This window comes from Anomaloglossus baeobatrachus, chromosome 5 (genome assembly GCF_048569485.1).
Source record: "Anomaloglossus baeobatrachus isolate aAnoBae1 chromosome 5, aAnoBae1.hap1, whole genome shotgun sequence".
In the NCBI taxonomy this organism is placed as follows: Eukaryota; Metazoa; Chordata; class Amphibia; order Anura; family Aromobatidae; genus Anomaloglossus; species Anomaloglossus baeobatrachus.
Window position 1 is genome coordinate 119978969 of NC_134357.1, and position 27972 is coordinate 120006940.

The window sequence follows — 27972 nt, forward strand, 5'->3', positions numbered from 1 at the left end:
ACTACTGCCTCATTATAGTGAATGGATTTTTTGGGGGTGTCATCTGAATCTCGTATTTTGGTGTAAACCCCAAACTGCAATGCTCAGCATTCAAAATTTCATGTAATGTACTCCCAGTAAAAGCTTATGCCACAAAAAATAGTCTCCACTTAGGTCTGTCAATGGAAATAAAGGGGACTTCCACGATACTGGTCATAAAGGCTCTGGAAAAATGCCATGGCTTCCCCGAAAATGAAAACCAGCAAAATTTGTGCTCCTAAATCCAAATGCCCCCTCCCTTCTAAACCCCACGGTGTGCCTAGACCACATCTAGCTTCCATATGTTTCACATTTCTGTTGTGAGGAGAGCCCGCTTAATTTACCAGGTGCGTGTCTCCAGAAGCATGAGCTGAGCACAATCTATGGGCACTGCAATGTACTGGGCACTACAATGGCAGGTTTGCAAATTTCATTCAACAACACTCATTGCTGTTTTTTTTTCTGGAAAACACCCATGGAGTCAAAAGTCACTACACCTCTGGATTAATTCATAGAATGGTGTTTTTTTTCCAAATTGGGGTCACTTGAGGGGTGATTCAGATTTTCTGTCACTTAAAGGCTGTATATATGGAGTCTGCAAAGTATTCCAGGAAAATCTGTGCTTCAGGGGTCAAATAGTGCTCCTTCTCTCCCTTACAAGTGTCGCCATGTACAGCCAGATGTGGGCTATTGCTGCGCAGAAATTGTGACATGTTTTGGTGCCATAGTTACCCATTTTCCCATGTGAACGTGTAAAATCTGGAATAAAACAAAATTTGTGTTTTAAAATGTAATTTGTTTCTTCACTGTCCAGTGGTATAAATTCTGTGACACACCTTTGATATCAATATGACTAATGCCTCCCTAGATCAATTAATTGAGAGGTCACTAATGGGGGGTTCTGATGTCCTGGCACCGCAGGGGCTCTGTCAATGTGACATGGCACCAGCAAACCATTCCAGTAACCTCTGCACTGCAATATGGCGTTCTGTCCCTTCTCTGCTTTCCTCCGTGCCTCAAAAGTAGTTTTCAACCTTTATTTAGAAATTGTACCATTCGTTTTCTCCTAATATTCTTTTCAAAATTAAAGGGGATATCTAGCTTATTTTTTGTCATTTCACTATTGAGCTACATTGGGGCAGGTAAGTAGATAGCGACTACCTACCTGCCGTGCTGTCAGCCCCTCTCCCCCAGCTCAGACTGGTCATGTGACCGCTCCTGCCCTGATTTTGCGGCTTCCTGTGACATCACGTTGACAGGCATCACAGCCACTTCATGTTGCCGTTTTGCTGGGCGGGTACCATGCGTGGAATCCCTGCCTCCCCTTTCCCGCACCGTCCCACACATTCCGTAGTGCAGTGGTCTCAAAGATGCTACCAATACGCTACATGCGGCCCCTGATGCTGCTTGTGGTGCGCAGACCCGTGGCTCCTTTGCTGATCGCTGCCTGTGCTGGGGGCCGCTGACCGTTTTATATCAGATGAGATTTCTGTCACCTGTGCGGCATATATAGTGTTATACAGCTACTGCAATTATCAGCCACCTGCCAATCAGAGGTCAGCAGCGGATTACTGGAGAAGCTGCGTAGAGATCTCATCCCTGCGCAGCGCCCGGGAATCTGTCCTCTGACATAAAGCGCTGTCAGCTGTGGCCCCTGATGCTGCTTGCGGCGTTCAGGCCCGTAGACCCCTTGCTGATCGTTTCCTTTGCTGGGACCACACAGTCAGCGCTTTATATCAGAGGACAGATTCCTTGGCGATGCTCAGACGCGAGCTCTCTCTCTCTCTCTCTCTCTCTCTCTCTCTCTCTCTATCTATCTATCTATCTATCTATCTATCTATCTATCTATCTATCTATCTATCTATCTATCTATCTATCTATCTATCTATCTATCTATCTATCTATCTATCTATATATATATATATATATATATATATATATATATATATATATATATATATATATATATACATACACATACATTATATATACATACATTATAATTTATATATATATAATGTATGTGTGTATATATATATATATATCTCTCTATCTATCTACTGCAGTGATCAGCCACCGACCAATCAGAGGTCAGCAGCGGATCACTGGAGAAGCTGCATAGAGAGCTCGTCTCTGCGCAGTGCCTGGGAATCTGTTGTCTGATATAAAGCGCTGTCAGCTGCGGCCCCTGCATCAACCGCGATCAGCAAGACGCAACGAGGGCACCGAGGGAATGAGGACAGGTTAGAAGAATCTGTCTTTGTTTTTTTGTGTGTGAAGAATGTCACAATATGGGACACTACTACAGGATAGAGCATTGCTACAAGTGGAGGACCATGAAAGAGGATATTACTACGGGATGGGCTCAAGGATGGGGCATATGTATATATATATATATATATATATATATATATATATATATATATATATATATATATATATATATATATATATATATATATATATATAATTTAATGTAATAGGCGGCACAGACTATGCTTCCACCTCCATACACTGCGGTCATGTGATCACTGTGTATGCAGTAACAGGAGGCACAGGCTACGCTTCCTCCTCCATACACTGCGGTCATGTGATCACTGTGTATGCAGTAACAGGAGGCACAGGCTACGCTTCCTCCTCCATACACTGCGGTCATGTGATCACTGTGTATGCAGTAACAGGAGGCACAGGCTACGCTTCCTCCTCCATACACTGCAGTCATGTGATCACTGTGTATATTCAGGGAGCCAGGAGCTGCTGGGTCATAGGACACACGGACATCTGTGCTATGTAGCTGGTAGGCTGCATTTCCCTTGTAACTGACTAATGTACCAGCTCCAGTTAAGGCCCTGTCACACACACAGATAAATCTGCGGCAGATCTGTGGTTGCAGTGAAATTGTGGACAATCAGTGCCAGGTTTGTGGCTGTGTACAAATAGAACAATATGTCCATGATTTCACTGCGACCACAGATCTGCCAAAGATTTATCTGTGTGTGACGGGGCCTTTACAAGGAAAATAAGATAAAAGGTACAAATACTTCATTATTGAAATTCCCCCATAGGTCTGTTATGGAGACGCAATGTGTACAATACATATAAATGGGTAAAAAATATTATATATTTTAAATACCACTGTCAATCCAAATCCCTGTAGGGATCCCACATTAATCATTGCACTGGCAGAGTATATTTGCTTTACCGTTGTGTAAATTAGGGCTTATTATTGGTGTAGATTGAGAGTCAACAGCGTGCTGATCACAGGATGGGCGGCTGTGCTCTGCAGCCTGACATCACAGATGAGGAGAATTCTACATGTTGGGCGTCTCTGATTAAACATTGACAGTGTAAATGAGCGCGGCAGGAGAGAACACCATGCTGGCCGGAAATCATAAGAGGGCTGCCGTACTCCTACATAGTCCCATTAGATGGAGTCTCCCATATACATGTGTTGTTCCAGGTTTCCCTACATTGCCCCAAGCTAGAAAGAGGTTTCCACCTTGGCCTCGGCTCCTGGCACAGCACCAGGGAGTTTACAGCTAATTTGATTTTGAGATTACTTTGATTTTTAGATATTGCTCAGCAAACAAAGCTTCATAGTTGTTGGAGCGAAGTCACGGCCTAGTAACCTCTGCAATCAGTAACGTCAGGCAGGTGCAGTCTGTTCCCTCTGCAGTCTGCAGCACCAGTAGCTTTAGGCCTCCTTCACACAATCTTTTAATCCTTTTTTTTTTTTTCTTGTAATGTATCTGACGTACAGATCCATCATCAGCACAGGTCAGTTTGTGCTCCATGACAGATCTGTATGTTGTGCAGGTTGTACAGTGCGGCAGGAGCCTGACTGAAGTACCCAGCTGGGGGTCTCACTGTACTGCCAGGGGTGGTCTCATTCCTGACAGATTAACCTTTCATATGCTGCTGTCAGTAATGATATCTGCACCCATACAAGCACGATCGTAGGGTGCCAGAGGGTACTATGGGAGTCGGTGTCTAGTTTTGCGCTATATGCTACATATGTTTAGAGGTGTGGTATAGGCTACTGTTGGATACTGGCAGGATAGTGTAATATGCTGATCGACATTCACAGAGCTGTGTTACCCATGTGAGGGGCTGCATATTCAAGCCCACTTGAGGAACCAATAAGTATTGTTACATAAAAACAACTTTGCATAATTTGTTTTCCCCAATATGTGGAAAAAAATAAATGTGGCCTAAAATTGTCACATTTGCTATTACTGTATCTGTAATGTGTACTTTAGCACCATTTCCTTATTGTGAACGCAGCAAATTTAAAGAAAATGAAATTTTTTTTTTTTTGTTCATTCCGTGTCACAAAAAAGGTGATCCAAAAGCTGGACATACCCAAAAATTCTAGCAAAGCTACAGCTCGTTCTGCAGAAAAAAATGCCAGCCCTACATGGAAAATGGCTTCCAGAACTGGATGTAAAAAGATATATTTTCATTACTGATCATCTTATGCAAAACTAATGAAATGGGAAAAAATATATTATTGTGATCGTTATAAAATGATGCCATTATTTATCCCGCTAAGTGACCCGCATAAGAAAAAAAAAATACAAATAATGCCGGAATTGACCTTTATTTGCCAATACATCCTCAAGAAAATTAAAACAAAAAGTGATCAAAAAGCCTTTTGTATCCAAAATGGCACCCGTGAGACATGGCTTATCTCGGAAAAAAATCTCTTCAACTTTGTGTGGAAAAATAAGTTATTGGTCTCTGAATGACTCTCCCAACAAAAACAATATTTTAAAAAAAAATTACACCTGTGTAAGTATTAAAGCAAAAGGGGAAAACTCTAGATAAATTGTCTACTGTCATTTGATCTCCTCGTGATTGTGCTGGGAGGATAAGGCTGCTTTCACACACCCGGTTTTAGCAGTGCGGCTAAATCCGGCACTAAAACCTATGCAACAGATGCAGCGAAAAAAGTGCATCCTTTGCATAAGTTTTTGGATGTGGCCCATCCGTTTTTTGCCGGTTGCGGCATGCTACTGAGCATGCGTAGTGCAAGAAACTGCATGCGGCGGCCGGATGCAGTTTTTGCTGCATCGCGCCGCATCCGGCATCCATAGGCATGCATTGGAAAAAGGCCGGATGCGGCACGATGCGTTTTTTTTTGCCGGACAAAAAAACGTGCCAGGCAATATTCCATCCGGCCGCCGCATGGGCTAAATCTGCCGCATCCGGCAAAAAACGGACCGAACGCAAGGCCATGCGGCACAATCCGGCACTAATGAAAGTCTATGCGGAATAAACGCAACCGGCGGCAAAAAAACGGTTGCGTTTTTTCTGCAAAGAGCCGGATTGTGCCGCACAGCAAAAACCGAATGTGTGAAAGCAGCCTTAGCAAGAAAGGGTCTTGTCTGTCCAGTCTTGTAATCGGTGGGGATTTCACTGGTGGGAGTCCTCGGTGATCACACAGGTATCTCCTACTCTGTGGATTGGTGATAGATGACATTGGTGCAGCATTTAGGGCATATTATAGCAAAAAATCAAGAATTAGTTTTTCTAGTAAGACCTACAGTCAGACCATAGCTGGACTGCAGTTGGGGAGTGCACGACTTCTTGCCGAACGTCCTGTCTCCTGATTGCTATTTGTATCTATGAAGGTCACACCACCACTTCCAGTTTGAACAGGACGTCCCCATAATATATATACATTTTTTTATTATAACTACATTTTGCTGTCCCTCCATTGTGAATTAAAATGTATGAATTTCATGACAGCTGGGTGTTTCCAGTCAATAATTGGGGAACAAGTTTCCTTAGGAACTCCATGCTCCTTTTGTCAGATGCAATACGTTTTAAATTGGATTAATCTGATGGTGATTGGCAGCACATCGCCCAGTATAACAGGTGGACTTTGCAAGTCTCAGTGTTTTACGAGGGGCTGCTAAGTCTTTGGCTTTACCCAGAAAAAAATGAGATAGGATGATGAAACTTTACATTTATTCCACATACTCTCCACTGCTGTCAACACACTTCTTACATTCGTCTTCCAAGTTCTCTAAGCCTAGCAAAAAGGATTTCGGTTGTGCCTCAAACCAGGCATCCGTAGCAGCAATGGCATCAGAAATGGTGTGAAATTTGGTACCCTTGAGGTGTTCCTTCAGGTTTGGAAACACATGATGGTCGGATAGATCTGGTGAATAAGGTGGGTGGTCAACCAGCTGGAAGCCCAGCTCTGCCAGTTTTCCCACGGTCGCTTGTGCAGTGTGAGCGGAGGCATTGTCTTGCAGGAACAAGATTCCTTTGGACAGCTTGCTGCACCTTTTGGCCTTCAGAGCGATCTTCAATTAGTCCAAAAGTTTAATGTAATACCTTGCATTGATGGTGGAACCCTTTTGAAGGTAGTCCACTAGCAGCACGCCCTCCTTATCTCAGAACACAGATGCCATGACCTTAGTGGCTGATTTTTGCACACTGAACTTCTTTGGACGAGGAGAACCCCTGTGCCTCCACTCTTTTGACTGCTCCTTGTTTTCAGGTGATGCATATAAATCCAGGTCTCATTTATATTGACCAGTCGATCCAGGAAGTTCTTATCAGTCCGGAAACGCTGACAAATGGACCGGGACGTTTTCACTCGTATACTTCTCTGACAAACATTTGGGGACCTACTTTGCAGATAACTTCATCATGTCCAAATGTTCATGGATAATGACACAAACACATTCATGGGAAATCCTCATGATGTCTGCTATTGCTTTAGCTGAAATTCATCAATTCTCCAGTATGAGGTTGTGCACAGCATCGATGATCTCCAGAATAAGGCTATGTGCGCACTAGGCGTTTTTTTCACGCTGCGTTTTTATGTGCGTTTTTGTCTAAAAAACGCACCCGCGGCTAAAAAAACGCGGCAAAAACGCATGCGTTTTTGCCGCGATTTGGTGCGTTTTTTGCTGCGTTTTTGCTCACTGCGTTTTTAATCAGTGCACAATGCCATTAAAGATTGTTGATGAAAAAAAAAAAAAAAAAAGGTCTGATGTCATTTTCTTCTTCAAAATGTTCATTGTATGCAGGAGAGCAGACAGCTGCAGAACTAGTGTATGCAGGAGAGCAGACAGCAGCTGCAGAACTACAAGTCTCAGCATCTTCCATTCACTAGTGTATGCAGGAGAGCAGACAGCAGCTGCAGAACTACAAGTCTCAGCATCCTCCATTCACTAGTGTATGGAGGAGAGCAGACAGCAGCTGCAGAACTACAAGTCTCAGCATCCTCCATTCACTAGTGTATGGAGGAGAGCAGACAGCAGCTGCAGAACTACAAGTCTCAGCATCCTCCATTCACTAGTGTATGCAGGAGAGCAGACAGCAGCTGCAGAACTACAAGTCTCAGCATCCTCCATTCACTAGTGTATGCAGGAGAGCAGACAGCAGCTGCAGAACTACAAGTCTCAGCATCCTCCATTCACTAGTGTATGCAGGAGAGCAGACAGCAGCTGCAGAACTACAAGTCTCAGCATCCTCCATCCAGGACTGTATGCAGTTTTTTGCCCAAAAAGAAAAAAAAAATGACGTAGGCTTCGCCATATTTTTGTATGCTAGCCGGGTACAGCAGGCAGGTACGGGCTGCCCCCAACCCCCAGCTGCCTATTTGTACCCGGCTGGGAACCAAAAATATAGAGAAGCCCTTTTTTTTTTAATTATTTCATGAAATAATTAAAAAAAAAAATGACGTGGGCTTCGCCTAATTTTTGAGTCCAGCCGGGTACAACTAGGCAGCTGGGGATTGGAATCCACAGTGCAGGGTGCCCATGCTTTCTGGGCACCCCCACTGCGAATTGCAGTCCGCAGCCACCCCAGAAAATGGCGCTTTCATAGAAGCGCCATCTTCTGGCGCTGTATCCAACTCTTCCAGCTGCCCTGAAGCCGGGTGGCTAGCTAGGTAATAATGGGGTTAGGGCTAGCTGTATAGCTGGCCCTAAGCCCGAAATTCATGGTGTCACGCCAATATTAGACATGGCCACCATGAATTTCTAGTAATGATAAAAAAAAAACACAACACAGAGAAAAATATTTTTATTAGAAATAAAACACAACAAAATTAGTGACTCCATCTTTATTGAAATAAACCCCCCCTCCGCAGTAATCCTGGGTCAGGGTCCCGCGCCGTCCAATCAGGATCCAATATCATCTGATCGGTTTGCTGGAAGGCAAAGCGATCAGATGATGTGTCAGGATCAAGTGCCTGAATCACATCACACATCAGCTGATTGTATAAAAGCCGATTATACAATCAGCTGATGCATCAGTAGAAAAAAAAAAAAAAAAATAATACTCACTTATGTGCTGTGGTGATTACCGGCAGCTCCTGGAGCGATCGATTGGACAGGAGTCTGATCCTATACGATCGCTGCCGGAGCTGCCGGTAATCAGCTGATGAAGTCCCCTGACGGCAGGATCAGCTGATAGCCGGCCGGGCGCCACCGCGAGAATTACGATCAGCTGATGCGTCAGGTGACTGCATCAGGTGATCCACCGCCAGGTCCTGCAAGCAAGGTCTTGCCCCGGGGAGACTGCACACAGCCAGAGCGGCGGGACCGGGAGGAGATGGGAGCGGGCATGGCACCGGGACCCTGCGGACAGGTGAGTATATGACATTTTTTTTTTTTTCTACTGTTCACTTTGGTTTTCGCCGCTGCCTCCACCTCCCGCCCAGACATGGCGCCGCACGGAGCTGACATGCACAGGACGGGAGGTGGAGGCAGCGGTGACGGTACCGGGAGGATTCATGCTTCTGTGTTTACCAACAGAAGGAATCCTCTTCCTGTACACGTCACTGTAGTACCCACCCCTTGCGTTTATAGCTGCGTTTTTAGTCATAGAAACGCGGCTATATGCGTTATTCATTGCGTTTTTAACATCTCATTGAATTCAATGAGTGAAAAACGCAGTGGAAAACGCAGAAATAATTGACATGCTGCGTTTTTGTGGTCACCACAAAAACGCAGCTAAAAAAAAACGCTGTGTGAGGACAGCACTTCTGAAAACCCATTGACATTGCTGGGGAAGCAATGTCACTGCGTTTTCAGCACAAAAACGCGGTAAAAAACGCCGCTAAAAACGCGGCAAAAACGCCTAGTGCGCACATAGCCTAACAACCAACCTCAGTCATGTAGGACGTTCCTCATCATTGGTGCTGAAGTGGCACTTTTTAAATTTGGCAACCCAGTTCTTAACTGTGGAATATGAAGGGCATTGATACTCCAATGTCTGCGACCTATCACCATGAATATCCTTCGCAGACTTTCCTTGCAGAAAAAAGAATTTTATCACTCCTGTGCTCTCAGTTGCTGTGAATATCACATTAGACTCGGCATTTTGTTTTCCCGTGTGCGTAGAACACTTGCCATAAGCAACAAACACAAAATTTTGACAACATATATTAGACACATAAGGCTTTCATGTGATGTAACATTCATTACCATAGAAACAAAAAAAGATCACAAAGCCAAAGACTTATCAGCAGCCCGTCGTATATGAAATACTATTCTTATGTCAATTGCTGAATAGTTTCCATTAATGTAGCTTGCTCTTCATGCAGGTGCACAAAGTCTAGAATGTTTTGCAATGTCTGCCTATTTCTGGGTTGGCTGGGGATGGCTTCTAACATTGTATGATTTTGCATACAGGATGGGCTCGGTGCCGGCCCGGCTCATTGATGCATGAAGTGAAGTTCTCAGTTGTCATTTCCTCCGTTTATAGTAGAAATTACGTGGGTAATTTGATACACTGACATAGGCAAGAATAGCAAATAGACTGATTTACTTTTAACGGTTCTTTCCACTGACTTATTGAAGTACTACTGTGCAATAAGGAGGTTTCTATAGAACTTATCTTTTGACAAGGTATCTTCTATAGGTTCTTTGTAGAAAGAATGGGTTTTCCACTACTTTGATGTTGATGACCTATCTGGAATAGGTAATCAGTCACATTGGAGGTCCAACACCAGTCACCCACACTGATCAGCTGTTATCAATTGTGGGGCAGAGCTTCAGTGCCAGTTACATCAAATACCAGATGTGCCTGATAATGAAGGGCAGGCGGCTGCTTTGTCATTGCCTGATGTCTATCTCTCCTGACTCCCACACCTCTGGCCGTGGCCTTGTCTGCCTGGCAACATCTGTAGTCAAATCCCCAATGGGGAACTGGAAACGGGCTGATCCATAGGGGTGTCTGGAGTCTGAGCAGCTATCAAAGGATAGGTGATAAATAGTAGTCTCAGAAAACACTTTTGAAGGGGCTTTGTCGACACAATGACTTCAAACCAAGTACAGGCGCCCGGCGCATTGTGGTGTTGCAACATTTAAGTGCACCTTCCCGCCTACTTTTAGGGAAGATGCACTTCAAGGGGTTATCGAGGACTAATATATTTTTTGTTCCATGAGCCAAAAAACTTAACAGGCAGGTAACTAGTTAGCCTGCCTATTTAGCACCAGCTCAGAGCCGTCACAGAGCACATCTTGCAGCGATTCAGCTGCTTCACTTGAACAGGGCAGCTCTTCGTCGACAGGGCGGCTTTTCGTCGACAGGGCGGCTTTTCGTCGACAGGGCGGCTCTTCGTCGACAGGGCGGCTCTTCGTCGACAGGGCGGCTCTTCTGCTGGGCTGATCTGTCAAAAGTGGAGAGACTTTTCACGTCATGCTGATTGACTGCCAGCTTCCTGAAGTTACTCAGCGTGGAGCCAACTGTTGGTAAGCAGGACTGCAGCATTCACAGCCAATCAACAGGGCAGAGCGGAAGAGAAGCTGCTGCTCTTTAGACATGATGTCAGCAGGAGCGGCTGTGGCCGGCAGACATTTGCGCTGGACGCAACACGAAGGTCAGGTCGTTTTCCACTACCTGCCTGTTAGTTCTAAAGCTCATAGAAAATATTCTAATCCTGGAGAACTCCTTTTGAATGTTTGGCCACTCTAAGGGTGCACAGAACTCCTGTACTTGTTTCCAAAAGTAATTCTGTGCCGACAGTCCCTTCAAGACTCAATTGTATTAAGTTTTGGATTAAGGGTTTATAGAGGGCCTTGTTCACACCTCTTATTGTAAGGAATGATGTGAATAAAAGAAAAGATGCATAAATATCTGCATTCATGTAGATGTGGCCTTACACTCGGTGTCTACTCTTGGTAATAATAGGATATATCTGTAAGTGAACAGTTTCCTGTTTACGTTTTCTTTTGGATGGTCAGGATGTGTATTGTATAAAAAATGCTGAATCGTTTCTTTTTCTTCTGTTTTCTCCTTGCAGTATGATGATAAAGAAGAGGTGGTGTTATGGATGAACACAGTAGGCCCATACCACAATAGGCAAGAGACGTACAAATATTTCTCACTGCCATTCTGTGTTGGAACAAAGAAAAGTATTAGCCACTATCACGAAACCTTAGGAGAAGCTCTGCAAGGAGTTGAATTAGAGTTCAGCGGCTTAGATATTAATTTTAAAGGTGCGTATTTTAGTGTTTTATCTTTTATGTTTTTCATAATCTTTTATTAAATATCACTTAGAGTATAAGAAATACTATGGCTAGTAAACCCAGGAGGTCCCCTGTACACTATAGGATTGATGAGATATTGCATAGGAAGGATTGAGAAATACAGGCAGTTAAAGGAACACTCATTCCAGATTAACCGTGCCTAAAGCCCCCGTCACATTTAGCGACTTACCAGCAATCCCGAAAACGATGCGACCGGATAAGGATCGCAGGTAAGTCGCTGGGAGGTCGCTGGTGAGATGTCACACAGTCACATCTTACCAACGACTCAGTAACGATACAGGTCGCAGTAGCGACCTGTATAACGATCTCTGCTGTCATTGGGACCCTGTCACAGTGTCAAACACAGCGATGCGTCCTGCCCAGCAGGACATTGCCTTTGAAGAAAATGGTCCAGGACATTCAGCAACGACTAGAGATCTCACAGCAGGGGCCAGGTTGTTGCTGGATGTCACACATAACGAGATCGCTAGCGAGATCGCTGTTGCGTCACAAAAACAGTGACTCAGCAGCGATGTCGCTTAGTGAGACGTGGCCTTAACCGTGCCTAACAGGTTGCCAATCACCCAGCGAACAAGCAAAACACTCGGGTTGTTATGACATTATCTGTTGTGCTGCACAAAAGATCATTGTTCTTAGCAGCCGCCATATGTGTAATCAGGACTTGCGCTGTCCAGAAGAATGGCCACCGCATTTAGAGCAGTCTACTTGTGTGAACAAGCTTTTAAAGAAAACAGCAAGAAGCAAACAAATTGCTGATGGGTCGTTAATAAGTGCTGCCGTTCAGTTTGTGTATATGGACATTTTTATATGGGCTCAGAACAGGTTCTCCCTCAACAGCCGTTTTTAAGTCTGGACCGCCCTTGAAGTGAACAGAAAGGTGCACTATTGGGGATTTACATTTAGAAATAAGGGTATAATGTTAACCCTGCTCTGTGCCTGTGCACAAACTACAGATCTGCTATGGACACAGTAAATATGATCCTGATTCCATTGAAAACCATGTATAATCTGCTATCCGGACATGGATAAAATAAGCGCTGTTACCATCTCTGGTCCGCATCCTTTTTTTTTTTAACAAATTGCTGCTAACGGTGAGCACAATCGACTTTAGACATAGTGTCTGCATTTTAGTTGTACAATGTAAGGCTATGTGTCCACGGTAGAATGTACCTGCGGATTTTTCTGCCTGAAAATCCGCGACTTTCGCGGCAAATCCGCACCCGCGGATTTGCCGCGGATTTACCGCGGATTTGCCGCAGATTTTGATGCGGATTTTTTTTTTTTCCCCATTCAAAACCAAAAATCCGCACCAAATCTGCACCAAACAATTGACATGCTGCAGATTTTTCCGGATCAAAATCCGCGGAAAAATGCGCAGCATGGACACAGCATTTCCAAAATGCCATTGAAATGGCTTGGAAGTGCCGCTGCTGCAGATTTTCGGGAAATCCGCGACAAATCCGCGCCAAAATCCGCGGTAAATCCGCAGCGTGGGCACATAGCCTAAGGCTATGTGCCCACGCTGCGGATTTTGCTGCGGATTTGCCGAAAATCTGCAGCAGCGGCACTTCCAAGCCATTTCAATGGCATTTTGGAAATGCTGTGTCCATGCTGCGGATTTTTCCGCTGCGGATTTGCCGCGGATTTTGATGCGGAAAAATCTGCAGCATGTCAATTGTTTGTTGCGGATTTTGGTGCGGATTTGGGTATAGAATGGGGAAAAAAAAAAAAAAAATCCGCGGCAAATCCGCGGGTGCGGATTTGCCATGAAAGTCGCGGATTTTCAGGCAGAAAAGTCCGCAGGTACATTCTACCGTGGACACATAGCCTTAGACTTCTTCATGTAACTGTGTAATAACCACGCTGTTTATTTAGCCTTAAACAAGTCCCTTTTTTATTTGTTTATACAGAGGATGTCCTGCAGGCAACCTATTGTGATATTGAACTGGGCAAAGCAAAGCGGGATGCATTTGTTTATGCAATAAAGAACCATTACTGGTATCAGATGTACATAGATGATTTACCAATTTGGGGTAAGCCTTTTCCCCCCCCCTTCCTCCCCAGAAATCTTATTATATTTGAGTATGTAAAGTCTGCATTTATCCTTCTTGTTTCAGAGGGGCTGACAGTCACAAATTATATGTCCTGCCATTTATCAGTTTGACTTGTGTGTTTTATACATATTGCAACAAAAGGGGCTCTTCATAAAAGCTGTGCAGCGTTATTCCTTGTCTCGATGGGATGCTTCATGTCGCCACACCCTCTTTCTCTGAGTCTAGGGACCCTCCTAGGCAATAGCAGAGGACAGACTATAAGGCTATGTGCCCACGGGGGAAAGTGTCCTGCGGTTATATCCTCAGGACATTCCGCAGGAGCTCCCAGAAATCCGCAGCACAACTTTGTCTGTTTCCATGCTGCGGTTTATTTCTTTTTCGCTCCTAATTGGGAGACCCAGACAGTGGGTGTATAGCTACTGCCCTCTGGAGGCCGCACAAAGAACTACACTTAAAAGTGTAAGGCCCCTCCCCTTCTGGCTATACACCCTCCCGTAGGAGTACAGATTCCTCAGTTTTAGCTTTGTGCGCAAGGAGGTCAGACACGCACGCATAGCTCCATTGTTTTTAGTCAGCAGTAGCTGCTGACTATGTCGGATGGAAGAAAAGAGGACACATATAGTGTCCCCAGCATGCTCCCTTCTCACCCCACTGTATGTCGGAGGTGTTTGTAAGGTTGAGGTACCCATTGCGGGTACGGCGGCAGGAGCCCACATGCTGATTCCTTCCCCATCCCTTTTTACAGGGCTCTGGGTGAAGTGGGATTTACTGGTCTCCAGGCACTGAGACCGGGCTCCATCTACAGCCCCTGGACAAGATGCTGGATGGAGCGGAGTACATCAGGGACATGGCCCTGCATCCTCAAGGTACTCTGTGTCCCCGTGCAGGCGCTCACACCGCAGCATGCTGGGTGTTGTAGTGCGCCGGGGGACATCAGCGCTACGGCGCTTGTGCCATGGCCTCATTCAGCTTAGCTGAAGCAGGCACACTTCCTGGAATCGGTCGCGCCGGCCGCTGGGACTGCGGTGCGGCTGGCACTTGTGGTGCGCCGGGGACTTCAGCGCGGCCCGCGCTTTTACGGCGGCCGCGCTGATAACTCGAGTCCCCGGCTTTTGCGGCCTGCTTCCGTTCGTTCCCGCCCCCGGACCTGCCAGTCAGGAGAGGGGCGGGACGCTGGCCACATCTAGAAATCGGTCATGCCGGCCGCTGGGACTGCGGCGCGGCTGGCACTTGTGGTGCGCCGGGGACTTCAGCGCGGCCCGCGCTTTTACGGCGGCCGCGCTGATAACTCGAGTCCCCGGCTTTTGCGGCCTGCTCCCGTTCGTTCCCGCCCCCAGACCTGCCAGTCAGGAGAGGGGCGGGACGCTGGCCAGTGCATCAGCGCTGACGGCTGGAGTCGTTTTTACATACTCCAGCCCTCACAATCGGCACAGAGGGGACACTGTTTCCCGCACTTTTGTTTGGGAACTCCCACGGACCGCCCCTCTCCACAGACGCCGGCAGCCATTCCTGCTGACACGCTGAGCTGCAGAGGGGAGCCGGGGAGACCCAGACAAGGAATTCTTCGCCTCTTACCCGCTATTCAGCGGGTGGTAAGCAGCCCTCAGGGCTCACCCCTCTTGTGCCAGTAGTATTCTTAGTATTTTGTTGCTACAAATACTTGGTATTACATAGCGCTGGTCGCCCTTTGGCTATAGACTCTCTCACATTCAGAGAGCCAGCAGCATGTCGTCCGCAAAACGCAAGGGTGCCAAAGCACAGACATTATATGCTTCCTGCACCGCATGTGGGACTTTTCTACCGGCAGGCTCCACGGACCCCCATTGTGTGCAGTGCTCGGCCCCTGCGGCGCTTGCACAGCCGGGGCCTCTGCTGGACGTGACCCAGGGTGTACCACCTGTGAATGCTGTCCAGGTGACAGGCACTGAGTTTGCAGCTTTTGCTGACAGAATGTCTCTCACTATGTCACAAATTCTTGACACATTGCGAGCTAGGCCTGTACTTCAGGCCACGGACACTGTGCAATCATTGCCCCCTGGTCCCCCTCAGCTCCAAGCTCCGGGACGGGCATATACACCTCAGGGTGAAGACTCTGACTCGGACGATGGCCCCGGGCAGCCTAAGCGGGCTCGCTATGACGGGCCTTCACATTCATCTCAATGGTCAGGATCCCAGCGAGATGAATCTATGGGTGATGAGGCGGACGTAACTGATCAGGATTCTGATCCTGGAACCGCTCTCAATCTAGATACACCAGATGGTGACGCCATAGTTAATGATCTTATATTTAACATCAATAAGATGTTAAATATTTCCCCACCAGCTCCTCTTGTGGAGGAGTCAGCTTCGCAGCACGAGAGAATCCATTTCAGATACCCTAAGCGTACTTTAAGCACTTTTCTGGACCACGCTGACTTTAGAGACGCAATCCAGAAACCCCACGCTTATCCTGAAAGGCGTTTTCCTAAACGGCTTAAAGATACACGCTATCCTTTTCCCCCTGAGGTGGTCAAGGGTTGGACCCAGTGTCCAAAAGTGGATCCTCCAATTTCCAGGCTTGCAGCTAGATCCTTGGTTGCAGTTGAAGATGGAGCGGCACTTAAAGATGCCACTGACAGGCAGATGGAGCTCTGGCTGAAATCCATCTATGAAGCGATTGGAGCGTCATTAGCGCCTTCTTTTGCAGCCGTATGGGCACTCCAAGCTATCTCAGCCGGGCTTGCGCGAGTTGACTCCGTCACACGTGCATTTGCCCCGCAGGTAGCACCATTGACCTCGCAAATGGCGGCATTCGCGTCGTACGCGATTAATGCTGTTCTTGACGCTACAAGCCGCACGGCAGTGGCGTCAGCCAACTCCGTTGTTTTGCGTAGGGCCCTGTGGTTGAGACATTGGAAAGCAGATTCTCATTCCAAGAAGTGCTTAACCAATTTGCCTTTTTCTCGTGACCGATTGTTTGGAGAGCGTTTGGATGAAATCATCAAACACTCCAAGGGTAAGGACTCATCCTTACCGCAACACAGACAAAACAGACCCCAACAGAGGAAGGGTCAGTCTGGTTATCGGTCCTTTCGAGGACCGGGCAGGTCCCAATTCGCATCGTCAAAAAAGACTCAAAAGGACCAGAGACGCTCAGATTCTTGGAGGTCTCAGTCACGCCCAAAAAGGGCAGCCGGAGGAACCGTTGCCAAAACGGCGTCCTCCTGACTTGAGGTCTCCGATTCCCACACCCGCGGTCGGTGGGAGGCTTTCCCACTTTGGCGACATCTGGCTGTCACACGTCAAAGACCGTTGGGTGAGGGATATTCTGTCTCACGGGTACAGGATAGAGTTCAGTTCTCGTCCGCCAACTCGTTTCTTCAGAACTTCTCCCCCACCAGACCGAGCCGATGCTCTGTTGCAGGCGGTGGCCGCTCTAAAAGCGGAAGGAGTGGTGACCTCCGTCCCTCTTCAGGAACAAGGTCACGGTTTTTACTCCAATCTGTTTGTGGTCCCAAAAAAGGACGGATCGTATCGGCCCGTCCTGGATCTAAAGTTGCTCAACAGACACGTAAAAGTCAGGAGGTTCCGGATGGAATCCCTACGCTCCGTCATAGCCTCAATGTCTCAAGGAGATTTTCTAGCATCAATAGATATCAAAGATGCGTATCTCCACGTGCCGATCGCACCAGAGCATCAGCGTTTCCTACGCTTCGTCATACACGACGAACACCTGCAGTTCGTAGCGTTACCTTTCGGTCTGGCAACAGCCCCCCGGGTCTTCACCAAGGTCATGGCAGCAGTAGTAGCTGTACTGCACTCGCAGGGTCACTCGGTCATCCCGTATCTAGACGACCTGCTTATAAAGGCACCCTCTCAAGAGGCATGCCAACACAGTCTGAAAGTGGCACTAGACACTCTCCAGAGTTTCGGGTGGATTATCAACTTTCCAAAGTCTCATCTAGCCCCGACCCAATCTCTGACTTATCTTGGCATGGAGTTTCATACTCTCTCAGCGATAGTGAAGCTTCCACTGGACAAGCAGTGCTCGCTGCGGACTGGAGTGCAATCTCTCCTTCAGAGCCAGTCGCACTCACTGAGGCGCCTCATGCATTTCCTAGGAAAGATGGTAGCAGCAATGGAGGCAGTCCCGTTCGCGCAGTTTCATCTGCGCCCTCTACAATGGGACATTCTACGCCAATGGGACGGGAAATCGACGTCCCTCGACAGGACTGTCTCCCTCTCTCAGACTGCCAAGGACTCTCTGCGTTGGTGGCTTCTCCCCACCTCATTGTCACAGGGAAAGTCGTTCCTTCCCCCGTCCTGGGCAGTGGTCACGACGGATGCGAGCCTATCAGGGTGGGGAGCGGTGTATCTCCACCACAGGGCTCAGGGGATGTGGACTCTGGAAGAGTCCACCCTGCAGATCAATGTTCTGGAAATCAGAGCAATCTATCTTGCCCTGCGAGCCTTCCAACAATGGCTGGAAGGCAAACAGATTCGGATTCAGTCGGACAATTCCACGGCGGTGGCGTACATCAACCACCAAGGGGGAACACGCAGTCGCCAAGCCTTTCAAGAAGTCCAACGGATTTTGACGTGGGTGGAAAGCAGAGCGTCCACCATATCCGCAGTTCACATCCCAGGCGTGGAAAACTGGGAAGCAGACTTTCTCAGTCGCCAGGGCATGGACGCAGGAGAATGGTCCCTTCACCCGGACGTGTTTCAGCAGATCTGTTGCCGCTGGGGGACGCCGGACGTCGATCTGATGGCGTCACGACACAACAACAAGGTCCCAGTTTTCATGGCACGGTCTCACGATCACCGAGCACTGGCGGCAGACGCCTTGGTTCAGGATTGGTCGCAATTCCGACTCCCCTATGTGTTCCCACCTCTAGCATTGTTACCCAGAGTTCTCCGGAAAATCAGGTCCGACTGCCATCGAGCCATACTCGTCGCTCCAGATTGGCCAAGAAGGTCGTGGTACCCGGATCTGTGGCATCTCACGGTAGGCCAACCGTGGACACTACCAGACCGTCCAGATTTGCTGTCTCAAGGGCCGTTTTTCCATCTGAATTCTGCGGCCCTGAACCTGACTGTGTGGCCATTGAGTCCTGGATCCTAGCGGCCTCAGGTTTATCTCATGAAGTTGTTGCCACAATGAGACAGGCTAGAAAACCATCCTCAGCTAAGATCTATCACAGAACGTGGAAGATATTCTTAGCGTGGTGCGTGGCTCAAGGGTTTTCTCCCTGGCCATTTGCATTGCCAACTTTTCTTTCCTTCCTGCAGTCTGGGTTGGAAAAAGGCTTGTCGCTTAGCTCTCTTAAGGGTCAAGTCTCCGCGCTATCCGTATTCTTTCAGAAGCGCTTGGCACAGCTTTCTAAAGTACGCACTTTTCTCCAAGGAGTTTGTCATATCGTTCCTCCTTACAGACGGCCATTGGAACCCTGGGATCTGAACAAGGTTCTCATTGCTCTCCAGAAGCCGCCTTTCGAGCCCTTGAAAGAGGTTCCCCTTTCTCGGCTTTCACAAAAGGTAGTTTTTCTTGTGGCGGTCACGTCTCTTCGAAGAGTGTCCGAGCTAGCGGCGTTATCTTGCAAATCTCCCTTCCTGGTGTTTCACCAAGACAAGGTAGTACTGCGTCCAATTCCAGAGTTTTCTCCCAAGGTGGTTTCTTCCTTTCATCTCAATCAGGATATCACTTTACCATCTTTGTGTCCGCATCCAGTTCACCAATTTGAAAAGGGTTTACATCTGTTGGACCTGGTGAGAGCACTCAGGATTTACATTTCTCGCACGGCGGCTCTACGCCGTTCTGATGCGCTCTTTGTCCTAGTCGCTGGTCAGCATAAGGGATCGCAAGCTTCCAAATCCACCCTGGCGCGGTGGATCAAGGAACCAATTCTTCACACATACCGTTCTGCTGGGCTTCCGATTCCATCTGGACTGAAGGCCCATTCTACCAGAGCCGTGGGTGCGTCCTGGGCATTGCGGCATCAGGCTACGGCTCAGCAAGTGTGCCAGGCGGCTACCTGGTCGAGTCTGCACACGTTTACCAAACACTATCAAGTGCATACCTACGCTTCGGCAGATGCCAGCCTAGGTAGACAGGTCCTTCAGGCGGCGGTGGCCCACCTGTAGGAAGAGGCTGTCTGACAGCCCGTTCATGTGGTATCTTTTTACCCACCCAGGGACTGCTTTTGGACGTCCCACTGTCTGGGTCTCCCAATTAGGAGCGAAAAAGAAGAAGGGAATTTTGTTTACTTACCGTAAATTCCTTTTCTTCTAGCTCCAATTGGGAGACCCAGCACCCGCCCTATTTGTTCTTAGGGTTTCGTTTTTCGGGTGCACATGTTGTTCATGTTGTTTCTTAAGTTCTCCGATCATGTTATCGGATTGAATTTGTTTTTGAAACTGTTATTGGCTTTTCTCCTTCTTGCTTTGGTACTAAAACTGAGGAATCTGTACTCCTACGGGAGGGTGTATAGCCAGAAGGGGAGGGGCCTTACACTTTTAAGTGTAGTTCTTTGTGCGGCCTCCAGAGGGCAGTAGCTATACACCCACTGTCTGGGTCTCCCAATTGGAGCTAGAAGAAAAGGAATTTACGGTAAGTAAACAAAATTCCCTTCTTGCGGAATGTCCTGCGGATATGGTGCGGTCATTCTGCATTGAGGATACATACCACGGCTTTGGCATTGCATCCTCAATGCAGAACAAGTGCTGAGTGATCGGGGCGTTCATACCTCCATCATGCAGCACTTCTCTCCGTTTCCGGCTGTGTTTACACTGTGAAGGAGAAGGTGGGCGGGCCTGAACTAGCTCTGCCTGTCACATGACCGGAGCTCGTGCAGGCCCCGCCCACCTCCTCCTTCCTGCTCCTGTGCACCGAGGAAAAATGACCGGGTGTCTATCAAGGCAGGTAAGTATGGGACCAAGGCAGGGGATTTCCGCAGGCAATGCCACAGGAATAATTGACATGCAGTTATGTGCGGCTGCGGGATATCCGCAGTATATTCCGCAACCGCACATTCCGCAACGTGGACACAGCACTCCCCATGTCCCATAGGATAACATGGGGAGTGTCTGTACATGCTGAAACCTGTGGATTTATCTGGAAAATCCAGATAAATCCACAGGTTTTCCGTGGCAAAATCCGCAGAAGCAAGCTCCCGTGGGCACAGGGCCTAATACCAGAGTCCTGGCTGCTGTTTATCCGGTCTAATGTCTGATCCTCATGTCATTCCTGCAATACTAAAGCTGACAAGCATCTCTGCTAGTGACGGTGAAGATAAAATATGATGTAGCAGGCAATGCAGCGGTGTATGAACAAATCCAAAGTCTAACGTAAACTTCATGTCTGCAAGGAAGTTTCTGATGATGTATGTTATTTTCTTTGTTGGTGCGGTTCAATGCAGGAATTGTAGGAGAAGCTGATGAAAATGGAGAAGATTATTATCTTTGGACGTATAAGAAGCTTGAAATTGGATACAATGGAAACCGAATTGTGGATGTCAATCTCACAAGTGAAGGAAAAGTCAAGCTTGTTCCAAACACCAAAGTTCCAATGTCCTACTCGGTGAGTTGGGAGAAGCCATGGATGTTTTCCTCTCATTTTTAAAATCCCAAGTAAATTCCTTTTTCACGCGCTGTGATGAGCCCTGCATTGTGTAAGGACTTTATAGAGGTCTGATACTTGCTGTGCACATTACATTAATGTCTAATGGACTATGATAACGCACAGATCACATCTTCTCTCTGTTACCACTGTTCAGGCTTCTGACTAATGGACTAAATGTGGCCAAACACATTAGATAGCGGTCAGCCGACAGCAGTTCTGTCCTCCCCATAAAGATGCAAGCTGGCATGTATTAATAGGAAGAGGAGGGAAGTAAGCTGCTGGCATGTTATCACCCGTGCAAACCACAAAAATTAACCATGTTGGGGACAGGGCTGTGGAGTCGGAGTCGTGGAGTCGGAGCTCATTTTGGTGGAGTCGGAGTCGGTATAAAATGCTCCGACTCCTAAAATATATAATGAATTGGGGACAGTAGTGCAATGCAGAATGTGCTGAATATTTTACTAAATAATATTTAGTATAATGCTTATATTTAAGTGAAAAATTTATTGTAGTACAATGTAAACATCAGACATTTAATTATTTATATGATACAATAATCAATATTTCTTCGGCGCTCCATTGGGAGACCCAGACGATTGGGTGTATAGCTACTGCCTCCGGAGGCCACACAAAGTATTACACTAAAAAGTGTAAGGCCCCTCCCCTTCTGCATATACACCCCCCGTGGGATCACGGGCTGCTTCAGTTTTATGCTTTGTGCGAAGGAGGTCAGACATCCACGCATAGCTCCACTGTTTTTAGTCAGCAGCAGCTGCTGACTATGTCGGATGGAAGAAAAGAGGGCCCATACTAGGGCCCCCAGCATGCTCCCTTCTCACCCCACTTTTGTCGGGTGTTTGTTAAGGTTGAGGTACCCATTGCGGGTACGGAGGCTGGAGCCCACATGCTGTTTTCCTTCCCCATCCCCCCTCGGGGCTCTGGGTGAAGTGGGATCTTACCGGTCTCCAGGCACTGAGACCGAGCTCCATCCACAGACCCGGAGAACCTGCTGGATATGGAGCTGGGTATCGTCAGGGACAGGCCCTGCTACATTAAGGTACTCTGTGTCCCCGTACACATCGCGCACACACACACCAGCATTGCTGGGAGTACTAGTGCGCCGGGGACAACAGCGCGGAGCGCTTGTGCTATTATTCACTGCAGCTTAGCTGAGTGAATTTATGTGTTAGAAACTGCCGCGCCGGCCGCTGCGGGGTGTTTTACACTGTGGCGCGGCTGGGACTTGTGGTGCGCCGGGGACTTCCGCGCTGGCCGTGCACATAGGACGGCCGCGCTTATTACTCGAGTCCCCGGCTTTGCGGCCTAGTTTTCGCTTCGTTCCCGCCCCCAGCCCTGCCAGTCAGGGGAGGGGCGGGACGCTGTACAGAAAGTCAGCGCCGAGAGCTGGAGTCTGCTTTGCATTCTCCAGCCCCCTTCACTGGACACAGTGGGACGCCAGTTTCCCGCTCTTGTCTGGGGCACGCCCACGGCCCGCCCCTCTTCACAAGACGCCGGCAGCCATTCCTGCACGCAGTCTGGGCTGGAGAAGGGAGACAAGCTCTGGGCAACCAGTCACAGGATTCGGGCGACCACACACCCGCCTTTGTGCGGGCGGTAAGCAGCACCTGAAGTGCTGACCCCACTATTGCCTAAACGGCTAGACTACAGCAGCAAAAAGCAAGGGTGCTAAGGCACAGGCTTTCTAGGCTGCTTGTATTGCATGTGCTGAAGTGTTCATTTGTACTTTATGCTGGTATGCTATACGCTGCACTGTACGGTCGCTATTCTTGGCTATATACTCCTAGATGGCTGGACAACAGCAGCAAAAAAAGCAAGGGTGCTAAGGCACAGGCTTTCTATGCTGCTTGTACTGCATGTGCTGAAGTGTTCATTTGTACTTTCTGCTTGTATGCTATACATTGCACTGTACGGTCGCTATTCTTGGCTAATGCTTCTAGATGGCTAGACAACAGCAGCAAAAAAAAAAAAAGAAAGGGTGCCAAGGCACAGGCTTTTATGCTGCTTGTACTGCACGTGATACTGTTCCACACGGCAGGTTCCACTGTCCCCATTGTGTGCAATGCTCCCCTGTAGCACTTGGTCAGCCGGGGTCTCTGCTAGAGGTGGCCAAAGGAACCACCTGTGAACCCTGTCCAGGGACAGGGACGGAGCTGCAGTTTCGGCTGATAGATTGTCTGTGACTGTAACTAACATCTTAGAGACTTTGCAGTCCAGACGGACCATGGGCAATGTTGATACAATGCTCCCTGGCCGCCCTCATTTGGAACAAATCAGTGCTCCGGGGGGGGTCCCATGCATCCCAGGGCGCAGGCTCTGACACGGACGTCAGTCCCAGACAGTCTAAGGAGCTCGCTGGGAGCGGCACTCGGCTTCATCACTGGTTAGGGTCCCAGCAGGACTCTCTGTATGATGAGGCAGACGTAGCTGATCAGGACTCTGATCCTGAGACCGCTCTCAATCCGGATACTCCGGATGGTGACGCCATAGTGAATGATCTCCTAGCGTCCATCAAGGGAATGTTGGATATTTCTCCCTCAGCTCCTCCGGTGGAGGAGTCAGCTTCACAGCAGGGGAAATCCCTTTTCAGTATCTCAAGCGTATTTTGAGTACTTTTCTGGCCACTCTGACTTCAGAGAAGCAATCCGGAAACACCACACTTATCCAGATAAGCGTTCTCCAATCGTATTAAGGATACACGTTACCCTTTTTTCTCCCTGACGTGGTCAAGCGCTGGACACAGTGCCCAAAGGTGGATCCCCCAATCTCCAGGCTTGCGGCTAGATCCATAGTTGCAGTGGAAGATGGGACTTCACTTAAAGATGCCATGGACAGACAGATGGTCCTCTGGTTAAACTCTGTCTATGAAGCTATCGGCGTGTCGGTTGCTCCGGCATTCGCAGCCGTATGGGCATTCCAAGCTATTTCAGCTGGTCTCGCGCACGTGGACACTGTCACATGTACATCTGTGCCGCAGATGGCGTCCTTAACCTCGCAATGTCTGCATTGCGACTTACGCTATTAATGCTGTCCTGCACTACGAGCCGTACGTCAGTGGCGTCCGCCGACTCCGTGGTTTTACGCTGAGCCTTGTGGTTGAGGGAATGGAAAGCAGATTCTGCTTCCAAAAAAGTGCTTAACCAGTTTGCCATTATCTGGTGACAGACTGTTTGGTGAGCGATTGAATGAAATCATTAAACAGTCCAAGGGTAAGGACTCTTCCTTACACCAGCCCAGATCAAACAACACAACAGAGGAAGGGACAGTCGAGGTTTCGGTCCTTCCCAGGCTCGGGCAGGTCCCAATTGTCCTCGTCCAAAAGGACTCAAAAGGCTCAGAGAGGCGCAGATTCCTGACAGGCTCAATCACGCCCAAGGAAGGCAGCCGGAGGAACCGCTACCAAGGCGGTTTCCTCATGACGTTCAGCCCTCTCTCTCCGCATCCGCGGTCGGTGGCAGACTCTCCCGCTTTGGCGACATTTAGCTGCCACAGGTCAAGGACCGGTAGGTGAGAGACATTTTGTCTCACGTGTACAGGATAGAGTTCTGTTCTCGTCCTCCGACTAGATCTTCAGAACTTCCTCACCTCCCGACCGAGCCGTTGCTCTTCTGCAGGCAGAAGGAGTGGTAATCCCTGTTCCTCCTCAGGAACAAGATAAGGTTTTTACTCCAATCTGGTTGTGGTACCAAAAGACGACGGCTTTTTCCGTTCCGTTTTGGACCTAAACCTGCTCAACAAGCACTTGAAAACCAGGCGGTTCCGGATGAAATCCCTCCGCTCCGTCATTGCCTCAATGTCTCAAGGAGATTTCCTAGCGTCAATAGACATCAGGATGCTTATCTCCACGTGCCGATTGCTCCAGAGCACCGGTGTTGGCTACGTTTCGTTATTGAAGACGTGCATCTTCAGTTCGTAGCCCTGCCCTTCGGTCTGGCGACAGCCCCACGGCTTTTCACCAGTTCATGGCAGCAGTGGGAGTAGTCCTGCACTCTCAGGGTCACTCTGTGATCCCTTACTTGGACGATCTACTTGTCAAGGCACCCTCTCAAGAGGCATGCCAACACAACCTGAACGTGGCGCTGGAGTCTCTCCAGAGTTTCGGGTGGATCATAAACTTTTCAAAGTTAAATCTGACACCGACCCAATCGCTGACATATCTTGGCATGGAGCTTCACACTCTCTCAGCGATAGTGCAGCTCACGCGGAACATACAGCGTTCACTACACACGGGGGTGCAGTCTCTCCTTCAAGGCCAGTCACACCCCTTAAGACGCCTCATGCAGAGGCAGTCCCTTTCGCGCAGTTTCATCTGCGTCCACTTCTATAGGACATTCTTCGCCAATGGGATGGGAAGTCGACGTCCCTAGACAGGAACGTACCCCTTTCTCAGACGGGCAAGGACTCTCTTCAGAGGAGTCCACCCTTCAGATCAATGTTCTGGAAATCTGGGCAGGGTATCTTGTCCTGCAAACCTTCCAGCAGAGGCTGGACGGCAAACAGATCCGAATTCAGTCGGACAATTTCGCAGCGGTGGCATACATCAACCACCAAGGCGGAACACGCAGTCGGCACGCCTCCCAGGAAGTCCGGCGGACTCTGATGTGGGTAGCAGACAGAGCATACACCATATCCGCAGCTCACATCCCGGGCGTAGAAAACTGGGAAGCAGACTTCCTCAGTCGCCAGGGCAGGGACGCAGGGGAATGATCTCTGCACCCGGACGGGTTTCAAGAAATCTGTAGCCGCTGGGGGAGGCCGGACGTCGACCTACTGGCGTCTCGGCACAACAACAAGGGCCCGATTTTCATGGCGCGGTCTCACGATCAAAGAGCTCTGGCGGCAGGCGCCTTAGTTCAGGATTGGTCGCAGTTCCAGCTACCCTATGTGTTTCCCTCTCTGGCACTGTTGCCCAGAGGGCTACGCAAGATCAGCTCCGATTGCCGCCGCGCCATCCTCGTCGCCCCAGACTGGCCGAGGAGGTCGTGGTACCTGCATATGTGGCATCTCACGGTCGGCCGACCGTGGGCACTACCAGACCGGCCAGACTTCCTGTCCCAAGGGCCGTTTTTTCCATCTGAATTCTACAGCCCTGAACCTGACTGTGTGGCCATTGAGTCCTGGATCCTAGCGTCTTCAGGATTATCTCAAGACGTCATTGTCACCATGAGACGGGCTAAGAAGCCGACGTCTGCCAAGATCTACCACAAGACGTGGAAGATATTCTTATCTTAGGGCTCTGCTCAGGGAGTGTCTCCCTGGACATTTGCATTGCCTACTTTTCCTTCCTTCCTGCAATCTGGTTTGGGAAAAGGTTTGTCGCTCGGCTCCATTAACGGACGAGTCCCAGCGCTGTCTGTATTCTTTCAGAAGCGCATAGTACGACTTCCTCAGGTACGCACGTTCCTGCAGGAGGTTTGTCACATTGTCCCTCCGTACAAGAGGCCGTTAGACCCATGGGATCTGAACAGGGTACTAATTGCTCTCCAGGAGCCGCCCTTCGAGCCTCTGAGGGATGTTTCACTTTCTCGATTTTCACAGAAAGTGGCCTTTTTTGGTAGCGGTCACGTCTCGTCAGAGAGTGTCCGAGCTAGCAGCGCGGTCATCCAAAGCTCCCTTCCTGGTGTTTTCACCAAGACAAGGTAGTGCTGCGCCTGATTCCGGGGTTTCTCCCTAAGGTGGTATCCCCCTTTTCATCTCAGTCAGGATATCTCCTTACCTTCCTTTTGTCCTCATCCAGTTCATCGATATGAATTGGATTTGCATTTGTTGGATCTGATGAGAGCGCTCAGAATCTACATTTCCCGCACGGCGCCCCTGCGCCGCTCGGATGCACTCTTTGTACTTGTCGCTGGTCAGCGCAAAGGGTCGCAGGCTTCCAAATCCACCCTGGCTCGATGGATCAAGGAACCAATTCTTGAAGCCTACCGTTTTGCTGGGCTTCCGGTTCCATCAGGGCTGAAGGCCCATTCTACCAGAGCCGTGGGTGCGTCCTGGACATTATGGCACCAGGCTACGGCTCAGCAGGTGTGCCAGGCGGCTACCTGGGCGAGTCTGCACACCTTCACCAAGCGTTATCAGGTGCATGCCTACGCTTAGGCGGATGCCAGCCCAAGTAGAAGAGTCCTGCAGGCGGCGGTTGCCTCCATGTAGGGAAGGGCTGTTTTTACAGTCCAAACTTGAGGTATTAATTTACCCACCCAGGGACTGCTTTTGGACGTCCCAATCGTCTGGGTCTCCCAATGGAGCGCCGAAGAAGAAGGGAATTTTGTTACTTACCGTAAATTCCTTTTCTTCTAGCTCCAATTGGGAGACCCAGCACCCGCCCCTGTTCCTTCGGGATTTTTGGTTGTTCGGGTACACATGTTGTTCATGTTGAATGGTTTCAGTTCTCCGATGTTCCTTCGGATTGAATTGTTTAACCAATTATTGGCTTTCCTCCTTCTTGCTTTTGCACTAAAACTGAAGCAGCCCGTGATCCCACGGGGGGTGTATATGCAGAAGGGGAGGGGCCTTACACTTTTTAGTGTAATACTTTGTGTGGCCTCCGGAGGCAGTAGCTATACACCCAATCGTCTGGGTCTCCCAATTGGAGCTAGAAGAAAAGGAATTTACGGTAAGTAACAAAATTCCCTTCATTTGGATAGAACATAAAATATACTTATTAGAATACAACTCTAGAACATAAAAAACTAATAAACTGTAAATATGTAATACTATATATATATACACATACACACACACACACACACACACACACACACAC

General features: G+C 48.5%; 1 protein-coding gene across 1 annotated transcript in view; it reads left to right on the top strand.

Annotated features, from left to right (window-relative positions):
- The window catches only part of TM9SF3 (transmembrane 9 superfamily member 3), a 110202-nt gene that overhangs the window by 14741 nt on the left and 67489 nt on the right, over window positions 1-27972 (top strand). Inside the window, exons 2-4 of the mRNA XM_075348827.1 lie at window positions 11291-11486; window positions 13448-13570; window positions 20989-21149. Of these exons, the coding sequence (XP_075204942.1) occupies window positions 11291-11486; window positions 13448-13570; window positions 20989-21149 (480 nt within the window). The remainder of the gene's footprint in view (window positions 1-11290; window positions 11487-13447; window positions 13571-20988; window positions 21150-27972) is intronic.